Here is a 25,904-nt window from a genome sequence, read left to right as displayed (position 1 = left end):
CTTTCATTTAATACAATTAGCTTTGTTTGAATCCATTAAACATTCCTTCTATTCAATTAAAATTGTTTGAAGGCATTTCACCAAATATTTAAGAACTTGTAAGTTATGTTCGCTCTCTTTTAATTTATATACTACGTTAAAAAATACTACCTCCGTTTTTAAATACTTGCTCCACTTTTCATTTTCGCCCGTTTTTAAATACTTGCTCCATTTCCTTATTTGGAAAGCTTTTACAACATTTAATTTATTTCTCTTAACTAGTGGACCCAACATAAATCATATCTATACAACTATTTTAAAACCGAAAGTTTAAAGGACACGTGTCCTCCAGCGGATTTTCTACAATTTTTTTTTTGTTTGTTTGTTATAAGTCAGGCGTGAATATTATATATATATATATATATATATATATATATAAAAAACTCTTCTTTATCCCCAACACTTCCAATCACTTCAAAAATACAATGATGAATTTTCATTTGTGTCTCTTAGTTCTTCTAAATTCATTATATTTCATATTGTTTTTCAATTACACAAAAATTAATATTTTATCTTCCCTCTCTCTCACTTTTTCCTCTTTCTCTATATTCTCTCTCTCTGATTCCTATCTTTCACCTTAAATCAATAATTTAAAAAAAAAAGAAGTTATTATTCACAAGATCTATATAAACTTCAAGAAACAATAGTGGTATTGAATTAAGGGAGCATTCAAAGCTAAATTTTATGAACTTTATTTATAGCTCTATGTAAAATACATTATTTTACTATTAAAATGCAATTTACATTTAAGGGACCATTCAAAGGTATATTAATTAACTAATAAAATGCAATTTATATTCAACATGTTTTGATTTTTTAAAAATATATATGAACAATCTAAATACGGAAATACACAATAGTACAATCGTTTAATTAAAAAACATATATTACCAAATATTAACCTGTGTATCACACGGGCTAAGTACTAGTTTTATTATTTTCATATTATCTCTCCTCCAATTCTCTCAACTACTTTTATTTTTAACAATTTTTTTATTCTTCCACTTACCCCCTACTTTCATATTTTATTACTTTCTCCTATTTTTCCTCAAACTCTGCGCATAAAAAAATGAAGCAAGTATTTAAAAACGGAGGGTGTATTATCTTACACAACCTAATACACAATTTTTTTAAGGCAACACAACATACTATACACAACCCATAATCTTAGAACAATTCTCTTTTAAATTTCTCATCAAATAGTCTTGTTCTAAAAAAAAAATTGGGCTTAGCAGGTTAGGCCCAACCCTCCTTAAAAGCCTTGAATGTCAATGGATTGATACCTTTTTTTAATTTTTTGAACGGCAATGGATTGATACCTTAATGCTTCTTCAAAAGTTTGCAATATATTTTAATTATTTTTGTGAGTGAAAATTTGTACTCCATTCGTCCTTTTATTTTTGTCTCATTGCCATTTTTTGGGGTCAAACTTTGAAAACCTTGACCATAAATTACCGTTAATATATAAAAGAAAATACAGTCATGAAGGGTCTTTTTAGATTCGTCTCATTATATATTTTATTAATATTATGTTTTTATAATTTTTACGTGTATGGAAATAAAGATATATACGTTTTAAGATGCGTCTTGGAAACCGTGCATAGTCAAATGGGCCAAAAAAATAGGGACAGAAGGAGTAATGATAACCTCTCAATCAAACAATTCGTCACAAAAAAAAAAAAAAAAAAAAAAAAATCTCTCAATTTAAACAAAAACTTACCTTTATTTTTTAAACAGGATTAGCCACCATTAAAGTAATTTTGACCATCAATTTTTTTTCTAATGCCTCTTACTTGTGACCTCTCCCTTAAGATCAACGTTATAATGGATCTTGGTCTTTTTCGTGTGCTAGCAACCTTATGGGAATTGAGTCAATTGACTTAATCTTTGAAAGGTGAAGTCTAGGCAAAAAGAGTATTATTATCAATGCTATAAGCCTTTTTGTCTCTAGTTAGATCTTGTGTCTTAATCAATTATTTTCAAGAACTGGGTTTTTATTTCAAGTCTTTTGTTTTAGAGAACCATTCCTAGTCATTGTTATGTTCACCTATTTATACTAGCAAATATAAGTTCATAAGTTAAGAAACATACAAGTAAGTTTTAGTGTTTATAAGGGTTATCTAAGTTTAATTTACAACTAAAATAAGTTATAAATAATTCAAAAAAGTTCCAATAAGTGAAAATCAAGTGAATCAAATGTATCCTTGACATCCTATATTGATTAATTGGAAAAATAATAACAACTTCAACCTTATTTAAAATGAAACCTTGACACTTATAAATCTAGAGAACATATTACGTGCGGCAAGCCGCACGAAACACTACGTGCGTCAAAACACAAACCCACGAATTAAAAAAAGGCGCGGGTTTTTACCGGGCTTCGCGAACTCGATTAAAAAAACAGGCGCGGATATCATCTAATTTTTAAAGACTAGATGATATCATCCAAAGACTGGATGATATCCTCTAAAGACTAAAAAGTAGTTGATATCCTCCTAAGTTAAGATGATTTCCTTAAAAGGCTAGATTGTAGCATCCAACCAGAGACTAGCATCATCTAAAGACTAGATGATATCATCCAAAGACTGGATGGTATCCTCTAAAGACTAAAAACTAGTTGATATCCTCCTAAGTTAAGATGATATCCTTAAAAGGCTAGATTGTAGCATCCAACCAGAGACTAGCATAATCTAAAGACTAGATGATATCCTCGAAAGGCTGGATGATATCCTCTAAAGACTAAATACTAGTTGATATAATCTAAAGACTAGTTGATATCATACAAAGACTGGATGATATCCTCTAAAGAGTAGATGATATCATCCAAAGACTGAATAATATCCTCTACAAACTAGTTGATATCCTCCTAAGACAAGATGATATCATCCAAAGACTAGATGATATCCTCTTAAGACTAGATGTTTATCTAACATTGCTTATTGAATGTGCAGATCCAACAAGTATGGAATGTGCAATTGCTTAAAGTGACAGAAGATACAAGAAGTTGATTAATTTTTCCAAATCTTATTTTTTTTGTCATATATCATCCAACACTTTAATCAATTAAGTTGTATGTATTTAATTTGTCATCTTATTCAAAGAATCTTAAACAGTAAAATTAAATTTTGCTTTTGGCACTGTTTAGTCTTTTGCAACATTATTTTTTGTTTTTTTGGAAATCATAAACATTTTGTATTAGTCAAATATTTCCGATGTGTACGTAATATCTGAATTAGTCAAACAAAATTTTATCTTTTCAAACGTATAAAGCTAAAAATCATGTTTATATTAGTTTTTTGTCAAACCATATTTCAATAATTTATTTAATCAAGAATAGATTATATCATACAACAAAAAGAAGATATCCACTAAAGACTGGATTATATCATGTAAAATACTGGATGATATCCTCAAAAGAATTAATGATATTAGACAAAGACTAAATGATAACCTTCAAAGACTAGATTATATCATCAAACGTATGGATGATATGAGACAAATTATCAGATATTTTAAAAAACATAAAATAAAAAATATACAACTATCACCATTGACAAAAAACACTTTAATCATATAGGTTGTATATATATTTGGTTTGTCATTTTGTTAAAAGAATAATAATAGTAGAATTACCTCTTTTTTTTAGCAGACTTTAGATTTTTGGAGTGTTATTTTTTGGAAATCATATGTATATTTTATTAGTCAAATTGCAGTCATATTAGAATTAATCTTCCTATTTCCTATATCAAATATATGAATAAGTCAAATTGCATTATCTTAACATTTCATAACCTTCCTCCTTGAAATGGAGAATGAGAATTTTTATGAAAACATGGAAAATTATACTGTGAAATGGAGACCGTCTTGCAGGAATTCACTTGTAAGATTATATTTTTATCTAATATAATAGTGTTAATATCTTACTAGTAATTAATTTTTTGTTAATGTGTGATTTCAGCCTCTTCCTGCCAAATGGAAGTTATTACTGCTTTCATTTAAAGATACAGCAAGAGTGTATCAAGGGAACAATGGACATTCTTGGAACGTCAAGGTGCTGAGTGTGGAAGAAGATACAGGAAATTTTGGAGGATTTTTCATTGATCAAGAGTGGCAAGACTTTGTGGATAGAAATAATTTGGCTGTTGGTGAAAATCTGCATGTGTATTATAAGAATAAAACTTTTTATATTAGAGTTTTTGATAATGATGCTGGTAATGAAAGGCTTCCTACTGAAGCCGAAAATAGTTTTAAGATGTAGTACTATTATTTTGTTTCAGTCTTGAAATGTTATGTATTATGTATCACCTGCTTTATTAATATAATAAAATAAATAATATGATGTATTATGTATTTTATAACATGCTTTATCAGAAATATCATATGCTCAGAAATACATATCATATCCGCAAACTAACATATCATATCCTCAATTGAGAAAAAAAATACTTCTAAGTTAAGATGATATTCTTAAAAGGCTAAATATATCATATCCTCAAACAAATCTATCATATCCTCAAACACACATACGATATCCTCAAACACACATACTATATCCTCAAACAAATATATCATATCCTCAAAAAAAAATATATCATATCCTCAAAAAAAATATATCATATCCTCAGAGACATATATGATATCCTCAAACACACATATGATATCCTCAAACAAATATATCATATTCTGAAATAGACATATGATATCCTCAAACATACATATGATATTCTCAAATAAATATATCATATCCTCAAACAAATACATCATATCCTCAATGAAGAAAAACAAATCCTCAAAAACATATATATATCTTGAAATGAGAAAAAAAATTCTCAAACACACATATGATATCCTGAAAGAAATGTATTATATCCTCAATGACGAAAAACAAATCCTCAAAAACATATATAATATCTTGAATTGAGAAAAATAAAAACATCAAACAGACATATAAAATCCTGAAATATACATATCATATCCTCAAAAAAATATATCATATCCTCAATCAAGAAAAAGAAATCCTCTAGAACCTTTATATCCTCAAACAATAACTATATATCCTCTATCGCTTTACCTATATCAGCTATCCTAGAGATGATTTCATCAACTAAACATAACATAACTAAGGATATAAGTACGGGAACTGAGGATATAAAAATGTCAAATGAGGATAAATAAGTACATCAATTGAGGATATATGTATACTGAGGATATCTCTATCATCTATTATACAAATTATTAAAAATATCTTAAATAAAATATTATTATTATTAAAAAATATCTTTAATAAAATATTAATATTATTCAAAATATTTTATCCTAAACCAAACGACACATTAATTAAAAAAAAAAACCTAAACGACATATAACTTGACGGTCCCCTATATAAAGTACAATTTTCTTCATCAAAGTTTCACTTCAAATCTATCCTTTTCTTCAAATTTATCCTTTTGTATCAACAACCCTAAACCTAATTTTTTCTTCAAAAATGGAAAACAAAAAATCATTACGAAATAAAAAAAATGTACGATTTGGTTGTTACTGAAGCCAATAATATAAAATCATTGGAGATCCATTTGGGCTATCTCAAGGGTCAATTACAGGGAGCCATTGATCAATGCAATGCTGAGGAAAAACTTTGTATTGATTTAACGATGGAAGTGAACAAGATTGAAAACCTAGCGAAAGAGAAAAAGAAAAAGGAGTGGGAAGATGATATTGCCGCTGCTGCAGAGGAATCTGAAAGAATTTGGGAGGAAATGCAGAAGAATAAGAGGGTGGCTGGACAACCCTCAAACTAGTTATCCTTCATTGTATCTCTTCTTTTCATCAATTTTGGAGAACTCTCTAGGGGGGTGTAACTGCGTTTCTTTTATTTTTTCAACTTCAAAGGCAACATCTTTTAACTTTGAGCCTGCAGGACAATACCTACAAACAACACTCTTTCATTTCCCAAGTTCTCTAAAACATCCCAATTTTTAAAAATGGGATGTTTTAGAGAACTTGGAAAGTGAAAGAGTGTGGTTTGTAGGTATTATTTGCAGGCTGAAAGTCAAAAGATGTTATGTTTGAAGTTGAAAAAGTAGGAAAAATGTAGTTACAGTATCGTAGTAAGTCCTTGAAATTTGATGAAAATAATGATATAAAAAAAAATTAATGTTTTTTTTAAAGGAAAATATTGTAAATAATAATCCAAACTTTGCTGTATATTCTTTTAATAATCCCAACTTTGGATTATTCTAGAATAATCCGAACTTGGGGGCTGTTTACTTTCTTCAATCCCAAACTGGTCAACAAAAGTCAATGACCTATTATATCAAGTCACTGGACATATGTCAAGTCCTAATTGGTCCAAAAATATTAAAAAAAAAATAATAAAAAAACCAAAAATCAGAAACACCAGCCCTTCCCCCTCCCCCCACCGACCTACCCTAACCCTCACCCCCGCTGCCTAGGCCGCTACCACTCCCTCGCCGGCCCACCGCCTCTCCTCCACCCCTAGCGTCGTCGGTTTCCCTTCTCCCAGAAATCCCCTCCCATCCCCCTACATAACCACCAAGAAAACCCCTCTTCTACTCTCTAAAAACCCAAACCGCCACCCTAGCCAACTCGTCACCGCCCAACCAACTCGCAACCGCAACAACAACAACACATCACCGCCATCCAACTCGCAACAGCAACAAATCTCCACTAATTGCTCCTAGATGGGGCTTAAGGTGGTTCCCCGTTTCCGTTTAGGTGGTTTCGGGGTATGGGAGGAGGGCTGCGGTTTCGGAGGATGGGAAGGGCTTGTGGTTTACCGGCGTGGGTGAGAGAGGGGGTGGGGGAAGGGAGGGGTAGCGGTGGCCGGTTGGCATTCAACCGGCGTCGAGCGTCAGGGGTAGGGGGGCCGGCGTCGGGCGTCGGAGTTGGGGTTTGGGTGGTGTGAGAACCGTGAGAAAAGGGTGGGTTTTTTTAAGTTTTTTTTTTAATTTAATTTTTGTTTTTTTTTTTAAATTTAATTTTTAAATTTTTTTTTAACCAATTAAGTTGTGACACGTGTCATATAAAGAAAAAATTAAAAAAAAATTACTCGTTCAACAGTTAACCGGTCATTGGGATTGAAGAAAGTAAACAGCCCCTAAAGTTCTGATTATCCCAGAATAATTCAAAATTGGGATTATTAAAAGAAAATACAGCAAAGTTGGGATTATCATTTACAATTTTTCCTTTTTTAAATGTATTTTCATATCCTGAAAAATGTTAGAAATTGTAATATGTATACACTTGCTAATAAAATTGACGTCGTCATTTACTAAGTATTAGATATCATTTTATTTCGTATTCAATTTTTTAGAAGGCTTGATTCCTCCTATAAATAAATTATATCTTCTGATTAAATGAAAGAATCTTACACATATCATATCCTCAAACCCTTATATCATATCCTCTGAGAAACTTAAACAAACCTACCTCAAATCCTGAAACATATATATCATATCCTCAATCGAGAATGACAAATCCTCAAACCGCATATATCATATTTTCTTATAAATAAATTATATCCTTTGATTAGTTAAAAGAATCTAACAAACCTACCTAAAATTATAAAATCAAATCCTCAAACACATATAACATATCCTCAATTGAGTAAAACAAAACCTCAAACCTGTAGTATCCCGTATTTTTAAAACGTATTTTCTAATTAATTAATTAATATTTTCTAAAAAGGGTATCTCAGTAATTTTACTATTTGAATTTTGGAGCCAAAATGATATTTGAATTTTGGCGCCAAATACATTTTAAAACTCAATAATTATTTTGGATTTTGGGTAAGATTTATTATCCATTTATTTTATTTTAAAAACCGGATTATTTATATATTTCGGATATTTTAATTAAAGCAAAAACTATATTTTATTAGTTAATTAATAAGGTCTGAAAATTCCTAATGGTTGACTAAGATTTTTGGATTTTCCTAGTGTGGAAAATCTGATTTTCTAGGTTAATTTATTTAGTGAATAATTGGTATCTTTTTAATTAATTATTTTATACAATAAATATTATTTACGCGATTATTTTTAATTCCTTAAATCTAGCAAAATAACTCCCTAAAATATACTAATAGTATCTGAAAATTTGAGCTATGGAAGCTCAATATTTTCGGCCCTCATGGTCAAATTTTGGGTGATTTATTTTGGAAAATTGTATTTTTAATTATCTCCTTAAAATCTCTTATTTTCCTTAATTTTATTTCTCCATCTCCTAAATATTTGATCATCTTATTTTCCTACCTTATATCTTCCTTGATTATTCCCCAAGTAATCTCTTTTGCCATATTTGTTTTCATGACAACACACTTTCCTTAATTCTATTATTTTTAATCACCTTAATATCAAAACTTTCCATATTTCTTTCATTCTCTTCTCCAGGTAATTCCTTAATTCTTTTTACCATAATTCTTCCTACATTCTCCTACCATAATTCTTGCATGAAATATCCTATTAATACCCCCTCATACCTTTCATATTCTTCACACCAAAAACTCAATTATCTTCTTCTCTTTTACTCTTCTTTTCCCTCAACCTTTTCCTACTTTTCTTCTCCTCTTTTCTAAAAGAAAATTTGCCAGTATATCTTTGGAGCCAATTTTCGGCACTTCTGGTCAGTTTTGAGGTTTTCTATTTACGAAAAATTGTTCCTCTTGAAAAATCCTTGAGGTTAGGCTCAAGAATCACCCAATTCGGAGTTATATCGAAGGAGTTATGACCTCTGCAAGTTCTGCCTATTCTTTCCAACGCAAAGTCAATTCTCTTTAATCCTATTCCTTTATTTTCTTCATGATTAGTTTTCTAAAATATAAATACCTATTTCAAAGTTATAATTTTATATTAAAGTATTATTTTTAAAAGAGTTTTATAGTCCTGCACATTAGATTTGGGTTTATGTCTAAAGATGTTGTGATAACCTTAGGTTATGTTAATTGCAAGGTGTATTCGTGATTGAGCTTTGAAAGAGCGAAGTGTTGATTGATATTCGGAATCAAGGTACGTTTAGGTGGCTAGATACCTTCGAAAGTGATTGTTTAAATAGCATGTTTTATATGATTTTATCGGTGATTGAATTAAATTGATTTGAATCATGATTTATGAAATAAAGTATGTTTGGAGTTATTGATTTTAATAAATTTATTTTTAAAGAATTGATTTTAATATCATGTTTTGAATGGTTTGAATTTATTTATTATGTTTAAAGGAATTTGGTTTTTTTTTTTTTTTTTTTTAACAAAAAAAAAGTATGTTGGATTGTTTTTAAAGAGTTTTTAAAAAGGTTTTCAAAGGAAGAGTTATTGATTTTGAAAAGTTATCTATATGAGATTTAATTCTCAAGTATTTATTAAAAGGTTGATTTTGAAAGCACGTTGAATTAAATAAAAAAGAGTTTTGAGTTAACCTATTATAAAGGTTGATTTTATTCAAAGAGGAATTTTATTGAATTATTTATTAAAGCTTTACAAGCATGTTGTTAGTAATCCCACTATGCGGATTTGATTGATAAGACTTTAGACTTTGTATGACCGAGTCTTTCCTCAAGAATAGTCTTGCAATATAAGGAGACTAGCTTGGGGAGTGTGCACACTTGGGTGAGGAATTGGATTTTTAAAAGAGGAATTGGTTTTGTTGAATTGATTATGGAAATATTGAATTATTGGAATTGGTTTTGGAATTTGAATTGGTTTTAAAAGCATGTTTGCAAATAAATTAAGTTTAGTTATCTTGCACTTATCGTACTTAGCATATTTTGCTAATCCGTATTTCTTCTTTGTTTTGGTTCGCCCTGTTTACCTTAATGGTAAGCAGTGTTGACTAATTTCAGGTGAAGTCAGGAATTATGCATATGGGGGTCTCGGGAATGTCTTCATCTAGATTAGAAATGTTGGTCCTTGTTTTTAAATATGAGTACTCATGACAATGGTTACTATTTATGGTTTTTATTAATAAAGAAAGAGTATTGAAGTTTCCGCTGCAAAGTATTGGTTTTTATTTAGTAAGTTTGAGTAGCCTTACGTAATCACGCGGCGGTAATAAGCCTAAGTATATCTCTACGGTATAGTTACACGTATTATTCTAGTATTCCGTAGAGGGAGATTTGGGGGTGTTACAAACCCTTATATCATATCTCTGAGAAACTTAAACAAACCTACCTTAATTTAAAATCTATAAAAATAATCCTGAAACACATATATCATATCCTCAATCGAAAAAACAAATCCTCAAACCGCATACATCATATCCTCTTATAAGGAAATTATATCCTTTGATTATATGAAAGAATATAACAAACCTACCTCAAACATATATATTATATCCTCAACCAAGTTGAACAATTCCTCGGAGCTTTATATCATATCCTCTGAGAAACTTAAACAAACCAACCTGAACTTAAAAATCAATGAAAACAAATCCTAAATTACATATTACATACCCTTAATTAAGGAAAAAAAATCCTCACACATATGTATCATATCCCTTTATAAATAAACTATATCATCTAAATCAATTAAACAAACCTACCTAAACTTAAAAAAAAAGCACGGGTTTTAAGCCCGACCAAAACAGGGTCATGGTCTTATATATATTATAAAAAAAAACCTAGGTTTTCACGTCGATATTTTTGTTCAAAAAAATCAACAGAAAAGTGGAATATTGATGGAAGAAAACCCAGCAAATTATCAACAAAATGAATCAAATGATAAACAAAATGTAAAAAAAAAAAATAAAAAAAAAAATAAAATGAACAGAATGAATCAATTTCCCCAAATTTATCTGCATCAACGTCAAACAATTATAAAAGCTCGATTGAAGAAAATAAAGCAAATGCTCCGGAAATTGAATCAAATGCTCAACAAGCATAGAATGATCGTGAAAAAGTATCAATTTCTCCTAATGAATCTACTGTAACATATGAAAAAAATAGGTATTTTGATCTAAATTTTTTGCTTCATTTGAAAATGTATGTACATTGATTTTTAATAGTATATTTTAACGTTCATATGCATCTGAAAATATTGGTAGTCTAGGAACAAAAAATTTAGGTAAAAAATAGAGCATCATATATACAACAGATCATATAATCTATAATAGAATAGATGATATCATGATGAATATAGATGATATCCTCTATAATAAATTTGATAACCTCAATACTACGTTTGATATCATCTTTCGTACAGAACATATCATGTTATCCAATGAATAAAGAATATCTTCCATAAAACAAATAATAACTTCAATACTACTTCTGATATCCTCCATACAATATATGATAACCTCATTAATAATTTTGATATCATAATTCCCTCGAGAGTATATCATGCGTACAATATAGGATGTCATCCATATAAGTAGAGAATATAATGCGTAAAATAGAGGATATCATTAATTACATAGAGGAAATAATTAATATTAATATTCTCTATAACTTATTAAATATATTTTCAAATTGCAGAGTTGGTATATTTTAAATATGATAATGATGAAAACATCAAGTTATCTTTGATGGGAAGAGTTGTTGATGATCGTGAGGATGCGTTGCGTTGTACAAAGCTCATTTAAGAGCAATTGGATTCAAAAAAAATATCTTAGGCGAGATAAAAAAAAAAGGAATAATAAAAGTTTTTTACTATTGCTTCTCAAAAGAGGGATATATGGTACAGAGAAAGGAAAAAGAAAAGGAGATAGCAAATATAGAATTCACAACAGAGAAAAAAGAGCCATCAAAGAAGAGAAAAGTAAGGTGTGTTAATGAGACTGGAACTGGTTGTAGGGCTAATATACGATTCAAGAGGACAGAGAGTATTGTGTTATTCAACACAATATAAAACACAATCATGATTTGGTTAATCCTTTAGAAAGACATCACTTGAAATCGAAAGAAATGTAAAAGAATGGTGATTGAAAAGATGGTAGAGAGTGGAATTAAACCAATGGACTGCTATGAGTTTTTTAAAAGAGAAGTAGAATCAGAGGAAGCTTTAGGATACACAAAGTGAGATCTATTAAACTATGTAACTAGGTATAAATCTAAGATAATTAAAGGAGGTGATATGCAAAGTGTACTGGACACACTACAAGAGAGGGCAGAATCAAATTATTAATTCTTTTACAGATTAAAGTTTGGTGAAACTGATCATATAGTAAGTTATTTTTGGCGTGATTCAATGATGTTGGAAGATTTAAAGCATTTGGAGAAGTAATAATCTTTGATACCACATATAGAACCAACAAATATGGTTTAATATGTGCACCAATTATTGGAGTAAACAATCATTAGAGAATAACAATGTTTGGGTGTGCTTTTATAACTAATGAAACTACAGAAACTTTCGAATGGGTACTTGAATCTTTCAAAAAGTCTATGGCTGGAGCAGAACCAAAGACAATTTTCACTGATCAAGATCAAGTAATGAGCAATGCAATTACAAAGGTAAATAATACTTTTCAGTTAAATTATAATATTTCAATGGTTAATATCAGATCACAAAAAGAATGAAGTATATCATCCAACAAAAAAATGATATCCTCAAAAAACTGGATAATATCCTACAGAAACTAGATGATATCCTCCAAAGATTCGATGATATCGTCCAAAGACTAGATGATATCCTCAAAAAAAACTGGATGATATCCTACAGAAACTGGATGATATCCTCTAAAAACTGGATGATATCCTCTTAAGTAAAGATGATATCCTCCGACATTTATTCCATATCATTTATTATTATAAATTCACATTTTATAAATAAAATTTTTAGGTTTTACCAAATTCAAGACATAGGTTGTGTTTGTGGCATCTCCAAAAAAAACTTTGTATCAAGATTTGGCGAACTAAAAAGCAATGGAGATTTCAAGAACATGTTTGACAAATGCTTATATGGCTGTGATGATAAGAAAGAATTTGATGATTGTTGGAATAATATGATTCAAAAGTATGTATTAGAAGAGAAAGAGTGGTTTGATATACTGTATGAACTAAGAGATAAATGATGTCCTGTGTTTAGCAAAGACATATTTTCTGCTGGAATTTTGTGGTCCCAAAGGTCTGAAATTACAAATAGAGCAATATCATTCAAAGCCAACAAAAAAACTTCATTATATAAATTATTTAATATATTTGAAGCTACAGTACAAAGGTAGAGAAGCAATGAAAAGGAAGATAACTTTAGATGTAGAACAGAAAAGCCAAAGACAAAATGAAAACTCTTGAAACAGGCTGCTGAAATTTTCACTTTGAACATTTTTAAAGACTTTGAAGAGGAATATGACACAAGTATGAGATCATATATTCGAGATGTGTCAAATGAAATGACAGTTGGTCTAAAGATATTTGAAGTGTCTTTGCATGAAGTGTTCAAACACAGCCATAGTGTGTTTTACAATGACAGGTTGAAGGAATTTGCTTGTTCCTGTTTATGTTTCAATGAAACAGGAATAATTTGCTATCATATATTAAGGGTAATGCATATGCATAATGTGTTCATCATTCCTCCAAGATATATTATGAAAAGATGGACAAAAGCTGCAAAATCTTCAAATTGGGAAGACAGAGAAGGTATGTATAATAAGATATAAGTTTAAAGTGTTGCTAAAAATATTTAATATGCTTATTCTAATATTACATATTGTATTTAAAAATTTTCAGGAAGTGTGCAAGAAGTTGGAGAAGAAAATACAATGCTAAATACTTCATGGAGACACACTATTGCAAGAAATTTTTACAATTTAGTATGCATTTGTCAAACTAACACTGATGTTAAAAAAGTGTGTGATGAGTCTCTTGACAAGATGTATCAGGCAGTAAAGAAAGCGTTTCAATCCGATGAGGAGAAGATTAAAGAAATTAATGAAGAAGAAGAAAGAAGAAAAACAGTACCTGATCCTTTACAACCAAAAACCAAAGGAAGGCCACCTGGAAGAAACAAGAGAATTAGAGGTCACTTTGAGAAGAGAAAGACAACTACTAGACATGTTAATGAATTTGGAACAAAACTCCAAATCCACAACTAATTTAGATTTGTTTGGCAAAATATTTCTGTTACATTTTATAGACTATGTGACTTGACAATTATATTATCAAAAGTCCTCTATTGCATTATTAATATCATATATACTGCAAAATATATCAGCAGTCATCAATTACATATCATGTATCTTATTTTTGATATCATAAGTCCATAAGAAACATATCTTGTATCGTATTTTTGATATCATAAGGCCATATGAAACATATCCTATATTGTATTTTTGATATCATAAGTGCATATGAAACATATCCTCTTAAATCACTCAGACATCCTCAAACGTATAAATGATATCCTCTAAGGGATATAAAATATCCTCAATTAATAAAACATATCCTATATCGCTTTACTAATATCCTCTTAAAATCACTCTTATTAGTTATTAATTGACTCGTAAATCAGTCAGACACCCTCAAACAAATAAATTATATCCTCAAACGGATATGTAATATCCTCAGTTAAGAAAAAATCCTCAACCAAAAAATAGAATATGACCCTATATAACAAAACAATCATATCATCTTTTAAGTAAATGATATCCTCAGACAACTTAAACATATCCTCCATATATAAATTATATGATATAATTACAAATTAAAATATATATCCATATATATATATATATATATATTACATACATAAAAAAACCTATAATAGAGTTGTTAAAAATAATATATATATATATATAAACATATAATCACAAATTTTCATCGGGCTTTGATTCTTCCTTTTGCTGTAAAGTAATTTTAGCAGACAAAGCCCTTGCTTCTTTTTCTAATCCGGCTTGTTCAGCATAAAAAACTTCTTACTCTTTCTTCCTAATTTTCTGCTGTGCAAGAAGTTGTGTTTCAGGGTTTTTGGAGTCCCTCGGGAGAGTTACAACACCGATAAAGCGCATCGACCGTCTATACCTGCAAAACCACGGAAAATCCGGTTGGGTGGAGTTCCGCCTCCGACGATCAAGTTAGAACGTTTCCGGATGTAATAAAGTGCAAAATGTAAGGGTTTTTCTCTCTAATTCAAAGATAATTCTGCAATTAATATTGCTCGGTTTTTGTGTTTGTATTTATGAATGTGTAATAAATGAGGATTTTCCTCTATTTATAGTGGAAGGGGATCAGTTCCCCTTTTAGGGTTAAGGTGCCACATGTCAGCAGAGGATTGGATCCCCTTGGGCCTCTCTGAGGCTGACACGTGTCAGCATGCCATTAGGCCACATGGACAGGGTATTTTTACCCCAAACATTTGCCTCTCACAGGTGTGACATGGCTTGCCACGTGGCACCTGTGACAGGTGTCACATTCTGGGAAGGTGACGGTTCGTCTCCTTCCCTCCTATTTTTTTTTTTGAATTCGAATTTCGAATTTGCATTTGAATGGGAAGTGACGGTTCGCCTTCTGGGGTTCTCTATAAGTAGAGACCCCCTTCTCATTTTCACACTTTGTAAATTTTTCGTTTTTGAGAGAGAATTCTGAGAGAAGGCTTTGATACCGGCTGCTTTTGCATTTAACCACTTCCTCTTTCTACACTCATCTGGACACCGTCTGAGGGTTCCTTGCTCAAAGTTCTCAAACACTGCCTGACCTTAGTCAAGTTTCTTTTCTTTTGCTTTCAATATACCCACAGCCGATCACTACCGTCTGGGGCATCTTCAAGTCACTTTCTTCAAAACCGCCTGAGCACCCGTTTATTTTCCCTAGCTTTCAATACACCCACAGCCGGTCACTACCGTCTGGGTATCTTCAAGCCACATTTCAGAGAAACGGTTGGGTTGCTTCAACAATTCAGTTGCTCTTTGAAGAGGGTACATCCGGGCTACCGTCTGGGGTATCACCAAGCAACAAATCAGATTTCCGGCTGCTGACTTCAAGGAGTCAACCGTCTTCAGATTTTTACAACTTCAAGGTACCGTCTCTGCCCCTTGCAACTTTTTTGCGCTTTTTCCGGTTGTATAGGTTGTTAGAGAATAATGGACTCACCCAACACACACATAGCACGGCCTAGGACAGTTGTCAACCGATCACCGGACACGGCTGAGTCTAGGACTAGGGATGCCGTTTGGGGGTGTTTGGACCACCCTTACTCTTCTGCGAATCCGACCGTCTCTATTCATGTGCAGGATAGAATGGCTCGGACTAGACGGACGGCTGTAGACCCCGAATATCAGTTAGACGGCTTAGCCGAAGCTCCAGCTGATGATGTACCTTATGACCAGCCGGGCATTCCTAGCACGCCTGGAGATGAGATCTTGGAGGAATCTGAGAGTTCAGACGGCGAAGAGATCGTCCAGCAATCAGACTCCACTGAGTCAACCATGGAACCAGATGCCCCTCAAGAGGATGAGGAGGCATATAAGTGGCCCTCTATATTCAATCCAACAGAGGCGCATATGAGCGCCCGAGATGTGGTCACCTTGAACGCAACCCTTTCGGCATTTTTAGAAAAGTGTCCGGTAGGGGCCGGATGGGAAATTGTTGTGCCGCCAGTCGAGGCAACCGTCGTCTGGGAGGATGACCTTGACCACGCCGACGACTATTTTGGCTGCTATGAGGCGGCATTCAAAGCCGGCCTCCGGTTCCCCCTCCCCAACACAATAAAAGCCATTCTAAGGGGTTACGACCTTGGCGTCTGGCAGCTAACACCCAACTCATGGGTGAACATACTTGGATACATCGCCGCCTGCGAGATGCAGGACATAACGCCTAGCTGGGAGGCGTTTGCACATATGCACTACCTCAGCCGTGCCCCAGGCGGTTGGAATGCGTGGTATAATTGACCACGCATCCAGAATATATGATGATGCTGGATAAGCCGTCTAAGTGGAGCAGTTGGAAGAGCAAATTTTATATGGTTTTTTCCCCTTCTCCGCAACTTAACCACCGGCTGCGTCGCTACAACACACACCCGGCTCTCCTGGGCAAGAAGTGCGCCCTTCCCAAAGTACCGGAGAGGGCTGGGGACCAAATAATGGAGACGGGTCTTTTCAAAAAAACCACCTTGCCTTTGGATGATGGGACAAAAGTCATTGTCCCCAAACACTGGGTCCCTCATCCGGACTGGCTTAAGGACGAGGCGTTCCTTTCCGCCTGTGGCCTTAACACATTTTGGAGCAGAAGTATGTTAATTGTTAATCGGCACTTTATGCCGTCTGTATCATGCTTGAATGGTTTCTGATTTTTGATTTTTCTTGCAGAGAAAGGATAAGAAATGGTGCCGCCTGAAAAGACACTGGCTAAATCTGCTGCTGAGATCCGGAAGGATTAATTAGAGAAAAAAAGGGCCCAACTGGCGGCCAAAAATGATGGGGTAAGCGCCGGCTGAGCTTATTACCGTTTGCATTATTTGTAGCTTATCTTGATACTAATCGGTTGTGTTGTTTTCTTCTGCAGACGGGGAGAAAGAATGTTCCTCGCTCCATTAGGCAGATGCTGAAAAGCCGGGAGAGGAGCCCTCCTTGCCTGCTTAAAAAAGCCAGAGGGTACCGGCTGCTCCTACCTCAACCGGAAGGCCGCCTGCGCCTGAGAGGCCTACATCCGGAGGCAAATGCTTGAAAGATCTTGGCTTGGGCTCAGGGCCGGCTGAGGTCAGAACTGGGGAGCCCGAGTTTCCCTCAAGTCGGGTGCTTGCTGTAGCATCCGGTTCCAATGCGGTTGGGGGTGGTGTGACCCTTCAGCCTGAAAATCAAGGTACTGCTCTCACCTTTGATCCCCCCTGGCCGCTTGGGCCTCTGCGAGTCAAGTCCCAAGCTACCCAATCAGGGGATTCCTCAGGCAGCCGGCAGAATATAGGTGCCGCATATGCTCAGTACTTAACCGATAAATCTATTGATGCAGGTGCCTCTTCTCGTTGGCCGGATCTCCAAAACTACGCTAAGAGAAAGCTGAGGACCCTTACCCAGTCTGAGAAGGAGGCGGTGCCGGCTGTGCACCAGGTTAACCTTGACCGCCTTACTGCCCTTCTTACTGAGGTAATATCGCCGGTTGGGGCATTGAGAGCCAATTTGGCTTACCACCGGCTGGTCTATACAATGTATTTTCATCTTTTTGCCGATTGCACATTATTTGAATGATCTAACCCTTTTCCAGCTGTTCCTTGCAGACAATGATCAGAATACAAGGCCTCAAGGTTCCCTTGAGGAAGAAGCAGGAGGAGGTAAGGGATGCCTAGAGAAGGGCAGCCGAACTCATTGATGTTACGCAATATAACTCCCTAATGTATGAAATCCAAACTGAAAGCTGGGAGATGAAACAGGAGGAGCTAATCAAGGAGCTCACGGCCGCTGCTGATACAGCCAACAAGAAAGCAGCCGACTTTGAACTCCAAGTCAAAAACCTCCAGGCTGACGTCAAAGCCTTGGGGGATGCAGACAAGGAGAACACAGAGCTGCGGGCAAAGGTCAACCAGCTGAAGAATAAGTTGCCCCAGACCCAGGTTGCCCCAGACCCAGGCGGACCACAAAGAAAAACCGGCAGCTGAACAGGACCGGATGGTGACCGAGAACGAGCGCGACTGCAAAGAGCGCATGAAGATGGCTTGGTCTATGATCCATCCGAACACTGAATATGCTTTCTTCGACCTGAGGTACAAATACGCCACTGAAGTATTTGATGCCCAGGTTCTCGGAACCGAGAAGCCGTTGCCCTTTGAAGAGTGGGCCGACATTCCAGAAGAGGAAGAGGAGCAGGCGGAAGATCAGATTCCGGGTGGGGCCGACGAAGCCCAAGCCTAACAAACTCAAGAAGCTCCTCCTGCCGGCCAAGGCCAGCCGTCACAACAACAGCAATAGCAGCAGCAGTAGCTTAATTTATTTTTTGCTTCCTTTCTTCATCCGGCCTGCGAGCCGTGTATTTTTAAGATGTATCTATTTCCCCGGACATAGGTCCGGCTGACAATCTTTCTTTTAATATATTTGCCGACTGAGTCGGTTTTGCCTTGATATTATTTGCTTCAATTTTTGCAATTTTTGCTCGTACAAATCTTTCTTTTTGCAATTTGATTCGATATATGCGGTATGCCGGATGCATTGGCTCTACCTGCCCCCGGACGGTTGTTTGCTTAAAATTATCCAACTTTAAGTAGGCAGCTGATAACTTGTTATTTTGTATGATTTTAGAGTAATTTTGAGACTTATAATTGTGAGAAATCAATGCCTTAGTTCACTAATTACTCTATTTTTATGCATTTTTTTGTGTATCATATGCTTCACGGGTTTGCTACTGTTTTGGTGCATATTTAGGTATAAATATGGCACTTTGAAGCTTTTGGACAAAGAAGAAAAGAAGTTTGAGACAAGAAGAGGAAATAAGGGAGCTATGGAAGAATGAAAGAAGCAAGGAAAAGTGTCCAAGAGTGAAATAAGAGCATATGGAAGGGTTTTGGAAGGAATTTTTCCTTAAGGTCTACTTCAAATGACCATAACTTTTTTTCTACTCAAGTTTTTGAAGTGATTAAAATTGGAGATTAAAGTTCATCTCAAGAGCTTTCCAACGACTATTTACATGCCTTATTCCAATGAGTAATGAAGAAGTTATGACCTTCCGAAACGAAGCTATTTCGCTAGAAAAAGCTGCACGTCCGTGCCAATTGATGCACGTCCATGCCAATTGATGCACGACCGTGCCGATTGATGCACGTCCGTGCAAGGTCAGGAAGTAGCTGCTGTTCTCATTTTAACAGGTCTGCACGTCCGTGCAATCTTTGGCACGTCCGTGCCGACCTGTAGACGGGCCGATCCTTGGTTTCTCCGTCCTTTTACTTGGGGGTTATATAATATCCCTTTAGCTTCATTTGTAGGGGGGGGATCTTCTTAGTTTAGTTTTAGCTTAGGTTAGGGTTTTTAGAGAGAGAAACTCTCATTTTCTAGAGAGAGAAAGTGAGAAAAGCTTGTTGAAAGCTTGGAATATGAAGAATTGAAGGAAGGAGACTTGAAGATTTGGATACTCCTTGCAATATCAATGAGAATTTCTTACTCTCTCTCTCCTATTTTGTTATTCTATTTACTTATTTTTGTACCTTTTCATCCTTAATTACTTGTTTATGTTAGATTAGTGTTTGGTTTTAGGTTCTTAGTTGTTAATTCCTTTAGTTTTGCAATTTATTATGATTTGTGAGTAGTTCTTTTACTTGGGATGGTTGAAACCATTGATGAATTCAAAAATACTTGTTTTTATGTGTTGATTTAGCTAATGTGGGATGTTAATTAGTTGAGCTTAAGTGGTTTCATTGTTAGTTCTTGTAAGTGGCCATTGCTAGAACTATTTATCTAAGCTTTCTCAACGAAGGATCGAGAGATGAACTTGAGTTAGCTCCCTTATGCTTAATTGACTTAAAATTCCATGAGAATAGGAATTTCTAGTCAAGGGAATGTTTATGTCATCGTGATTATGCTTTACCACTTGTCTTATGCTTTGTAACCACGAGAGTAGGTTATATTCATGACTCAAGTAATCCCTCTAACTTGAGAGAGTAGTTGGGTGCCTTAGATGACTTCCCCTAATTTATCCCCAAATTACTATGTCTTGTATGTTAAATTATAGCTTGTGAATGACTTAATTGGTGGATACCATCCCAAGATCCTTTTTATTATTGTTTGTAGTTTTTCTTCATAACTCATAACCCAAAAAGACTTGACTTAGCTTATCACAAATCGATATTTGTTAGTGCTCCCCTTAGTCCTTATGGGATCGACCCTTACTTGCCCTTTCTACCCATTAGAGAGACCAAGTTAGGTTTTTATCTTTGGTAGGCTTGACGACAGCCTATCAGCAGCCGTCCATACAAGCATCCGGACGAAAAGATAGGCGGTTCTTGACCGCAGTTAAATTAGAGTTATTCTAAGTTGGATTAGCAGGCGGTGCCGGCTAAGGCCATCCTAGATTTATTTAATTAACCGGCTGTAGATTACCCTTTGGGTGTCCGTCATTACCATTGGTTGGTACGCAGGCGGCCATCGGCCGGACGTATGCATCATACCCAGTTTCGGGTTAAATACTAAGGTTTTAACCTTACTTAATTTGAGTTTGTAGTCGGTTGTAGTGCTTTTTGGCGAAAGCCAGCTACATTCGACCAAGATTTAAACTATCGTCTGTGTTGCCTTGAAGCAACCGCCGGTTGTATCTTGATTTCGATCATTCAAACAGTCGTGAGTTATCTTTAACCTAGACAGTCGGTTAAAGGCATTTGAGTTATGATCTGTAGAACAATGTACCACCCGAATGGGAGACGTTCTCTTCGACGAATTCTCCCAAATGGGCGTCGTAGGATGCCTGCTCATGTTGGAGCAGGCGGTTTGAAATATGTTCAGCCATTGGCCTTATGAATAGCTAAGTTCGATACTTAGCCTACAACTACTCAGTTTAGAGGAGACGGTTACCCGGTTGTGCATTGCACAGATGGGACTTTTACAAAATACAATGGAAATAAAGCATTCTTTCATTAATATATTCTTTTTACAAAAATTTACAAGTCCTTAGAAGTAGTAATTTTTCAAGTTATCTATATTCCAGGTTCTGGCTAGCTGCCTGCCATATGGAGTTTCCAGGCGGTAGGTGCCGCCTCTAACTTCTTCAAAAATCCGGTAGGGGCCCTCCCAATTAGGGGTTAGCTTTCCTTGCTCATTTGCCCTACCGGTCGCCTCCATTTTTCGTAACACAAAGTCCCCCAGTTTGAGAGGTCGTTTGTGTACTCTTTTGTTGTAGGCTCTCGTCATTCTCAGACGGTATATCTCATGACGTAAGGCAGCATTGCCCCTGCGCTCCGGGAGTGAATCCAATGCTAGACGCATGGCCTCCCAATTTGCCTCTTCATCATAGAGCATGATTCGGAGTGTTGGCTCATAAAGTTCAATTGGCAGGACGGCTTCAGTGTCGTATGTCATGAGAAACGGGGTTTCACCGGTTGCCCCTTTTTTAGTTGTTCTGATGGCCCATAGGACATGAGGCAACTCATCTGCCCATAGACCGCCAACCCTTTCAATCTTCTTCTTAATGCCGTCTGAGATGAGCTTGTTGAAGGCTTCAACTTGGCCGTTTGCTTGGGGACGACCGACTGATGCAAAACAATGTGAGATCCCTTGATCTCCCAACCAGCTCTTGAGGGTAGGAATTTTAAACTGAGGGCCATTGTCAAAGACCATAGACATAGGTACCCCAAACCGGGTGATAATGTTTCTCCAGATGAAAGAGATGACATCCTTTGTCTTAATGCCCTTGACCGCCTCTACCTCAACCCATTTGGTGAATTAATCTACAGCCACCAGGATATACCTCCGCCCGCCTGTGGCAGGCGTATATGGACCTAGGATGTCCATGCCCCATTTTGCAAATGGAACCGGGCTGCAGATAGTCGTCAAGTCAGTGGCCGGACGGTGTATGAGCAGGCCAAATCTTTGACACTTGTCGCACTTCTTCACCATTTCCATGGCGTCTGCCTCAAGAGTGGGCCAAAAGTAGCCTTGCCGCCTGGCCCTTTTTGCTAGAGTCCTGCCGCCTATATGTGATGCACAAAAGCCCGAGTGCAAATCCTCTAAAACCTCTTTTCCCCTTTCAGGAGTAACACACTTCAGTAGCAGTTGGAGGTAGCCCTTCCTGAAGAGTTCCCCCTTGTAGATCTCAAAACTTGAGGCTTGCTTTTTCAACGCAGCCGCTTCTGAAGGTGCATCCGGCAAAGTGCCGTCTGCCAAATAATCCCGGATGGCATCCATTGGTCAAGAACTCCAATGGGATCATGTTCAATGCTTCTTTTTTCCATGACTTCCAAAAAGTATGAACTAGGCGCGTCACAAGTGGCGGGTGATGACAGCTTAGACAGTGCATCGGCCTGATTGTTTTCTGACCTGGGCACCTGACTTAGATGGAATTCGTCAAGTGTCCCGGCCTCATCTTTGACCGCCTGCAGATACTTGATCATAGCCGGATGGGTGGCCTCGTAGTCACCATGGTATTGGCTAACGATCGACTAAGAATCTGAGCAGGCGTCAACTTTCCGTGCCCCTTCCACCTTACACATGCGGATACCGGCTAGCAGGGCCTCATATTCCTCCTCGTTATTCAAGGCTTGGAACTTGAACCGTAGTGCATATTCATACTGGTCCCTTTCCGAAGACTTGCAAATTATGCCTGCACCACAGCCATTCATAGTAGAGCTCCCGTCTACATAAACCTTCCAGACCTAATCAACATTGTCCGGCTGAGCCGGCCTTGTCATTACTACAATGAAGTCGGTGAACGCCTGACCTTTCACTACCTTTCTTGGTTCGAAGGTGATTTCCAGACTTTGCATTTCAATAGCTCACTTGAGCATTCGACCATATGACTCCAAGATTGTCATTGGCCGCTTGAGGGGTTGGTCTGTATAGACCACCACCAGATGTGCCAAGAAGTATGGTTTCAACTTCTTGAATACCTTGAACAGGGAGAGACCAAATTTTTCAACCAAGGGGTTCCGCAGCTCAGCATTTCGAAGAACATGGCTAATGAAATAGACCGGGAGCTGTATGCCGTCTCTCTCAACTAAGAGAATGGCATTGAGGGCATGATCTGAGACAACCAAATACATATAGAGAACCTCTCCTGCTAGAGGGCTAACCAGCCGTGGCAATGAGTGAAGGTTTTCTTTCAATTTCTGGAATGCCGCCTCAGCATTTTCCCCCCATTCAAATCTAGTCTTCTTCTTGATTGTCTGGAAGAAGTAGAGGCACTTGTTGCCTGGCCGGCTGAGGAATCTCCCCAATGCCGCCAGACAACCGGTAAGCTTTTGGACTTCCTTGACAATGCGGGGTGACTTCATGTCAATTACCGCCTGTACCTTTTTCGGATTGGCCTCTATCCCCCTTTGATCAATCAAGAATCCGAGAAACTTCCCAGACTCAACACCGAAGACACACTTTTTGGGATTAAGCATGACCTTATGCCGCCTGAGGGTGGTGAAGGTTTTTCGGAGGTCAGCAAGGTGATTCATCTAGAGCTTGGATTTGACTATCATGTCACCAATGTACGCCTCCACATTTCTCCCAATTTGATTAATGAAAACCGTATTAATCATCCGTTGGAAGGTAGCAGGCGCATTCTTCAGCCCAAACGGCATCACCGTATAATAGAATAACCCTTGATCAGTGACGAATGTCGTCTTCTCTTGATCTTTTTTCCACAAGGGTATCTGATGGAAGCCTGAGTAGCCATCCATGAAGCTCATCAAGGCATGACCGGCTGTAGAGTCGACCAAGCTGTCGATCTTTGGAAGTGGATAGTTATCCTTTGGACATGCCTTGTTCAGATCTATGTAATCAACACACATCCGCCAGGTACCATTCGGCTTTTTTACGAGAACAACGTTTGCTACCCAATCCGGGTAGTAGCATTGCCGAATGAACCCGGCATCTAGCAGCTTCTTGACCTCGGCGGCTGCCGCCTGAGATCTTTCCTCGCCGTGGTTCCTTTTCTTTTGCCTTACTAGCTTCTTTTTTGGATCCACGACAAGTTTGTGGACAGCAAGATCGGGGCTGACGCCTAACATCTCTTGCACTTCAAAGGCAAAAATGTCTTTGAATTCTTTCAATAGTTGGTGCAAATCTGCACCCAACTTTGCAAAAGAAACCGTCCCCACTTTTACGGTTCGTTCCGGAGGGCTGTCATCTAAAACAATGTCAATATTTTCACCAACCGGCTGGGGACGGAGATCATCTAATCGTTCCCCGATCAGTGATTGCTATTGCTTCTCTTTTTTGATGGCCACCAGGTGGTCTGCCTTTCTCTTTTTGCCGGCTGCTTTAGGAGCAGGCGCGACTTCCTTGAAGTCGTCAAGGTCGATGGATTCCTTGCCTTGGCCGGCTGCGGCCACAGTAGGCTTGACATCGGAGAGATAACACTCCCTCGCCATCTTCTGATCCCCGATCAGGGAATTCACCGTTCCATCATCCCTCTCAAATTTGATCAACATGAGGGATGGGATGATGACTGCCTTGGACTCATTGAGGGTTGGACGGCCCAAAATCAGATTATAGACGGTCAATGCCTCGACCACCAAGAACTTGACGACCATGTGCCGTCCTTCCCCCTTTTCGCCTAGCCGGATGGGTAGGTCAATCCTCCCCACCGGTGCACTACCCCTCCCTCAAAGCCAACTAAGAGGTGAGAGGCCTTGTGCATACTGCCAGGCTTGAACTTGAGCTTCGCCAAGCACTGATAGCTTATAAGGTCAGACGATCTCCCTGTATCAATGAGGATCCGGCCCACTCGTTGGTTGGAAACCTTGCATGCGATGACTGTAGGGTCATCATGAGGCCGCCTGACCTTGCCCCGATCTTTTTCAAAGATGAGGACCTCAGGGATGTTGTCCTTGGTACCCCGGATGGTAGGACCCCCTCCCGCGAAGCCTCCTGCTATGGTAAAGATCTGCTCTTCATCAGTGTCAGAGCTCACAGCCGGCTTATTAGACGGTTGTCCATTGTTTGTTTTGGGGTTACCCTTGGACTTCATCAAATAGGACTTCAAAGCCCCCTCATCAGCCAGACGGTCCAATAGTCGCCTGAGGCTATAGCAACCATCGGTGTCATGGCCAATATCCTCATGGAATTGACTGTAGTTGCTCTTGTCCCGACTTTTGATAGGACTCTTCATTGCTGCCGGTTTTTCAATGGTCAACCGGTCTTTGATTTTCCATGAGGATGGAGGAGCATTCCTTGTTGAACTCATACTTAGGGACGTACGACTTCAACTCTCTCTTTTTCTTCTGGGATGGCTGACCAAAATGGTCCGCCGCCCAGACTTCTTTTCTTTTCTTGCTCTCTTCTTTTTTAGCCGGCTGAGCAGAC

General features: G+C 36.8%; 1 protein-coding gene across 1 annotated transcript; it reads left to right on the top strand.

The window, feature by feature from the left end:
* Positions 1-12,357: 12,357 nt before the first annotated feature.
* Positions 12,358-14,081, top strand: LOC110689866 (protein FAR-RED IMPAIRED RESPONSE 1-like). Its single transcript, XM_021866698.1, has 3 exons — positions 12,358-12,501; positions 13,287-13,626; positions 13,717-14,081. Exons 1-3 carry the CDS (start codon positions 12,358-12,360, stop codon positions 14,079-14,081), a joined length of 849 nt encoding a protein of 282 aa, XP_021722390.1.
* Positions 14,082-25,904: the final 11,823 nt, after the last annotated feature.

The sequence above is a fragment of the Chenopodium quinoa genome, unplaced genomic scaffold (genome assembly GCF_001683475.1).
Source record: "Chenopodium quinoa cultivar QQ74 unplaced genomic scaffold, ASM168347v1, whole genome shotgun sequence".
Lineage (NCBI taxonomy): Eukaryota > Viridiplantae > Streptophyta > Magnoliopsida > Caryophyllales > Amaranthaceae > Chenopodium > Chenopodium quinoa.
Note: the sequence above shows the minus strand (reverse complement) of the source record. Positions and strands in the feature narration are given on the sequence as shown.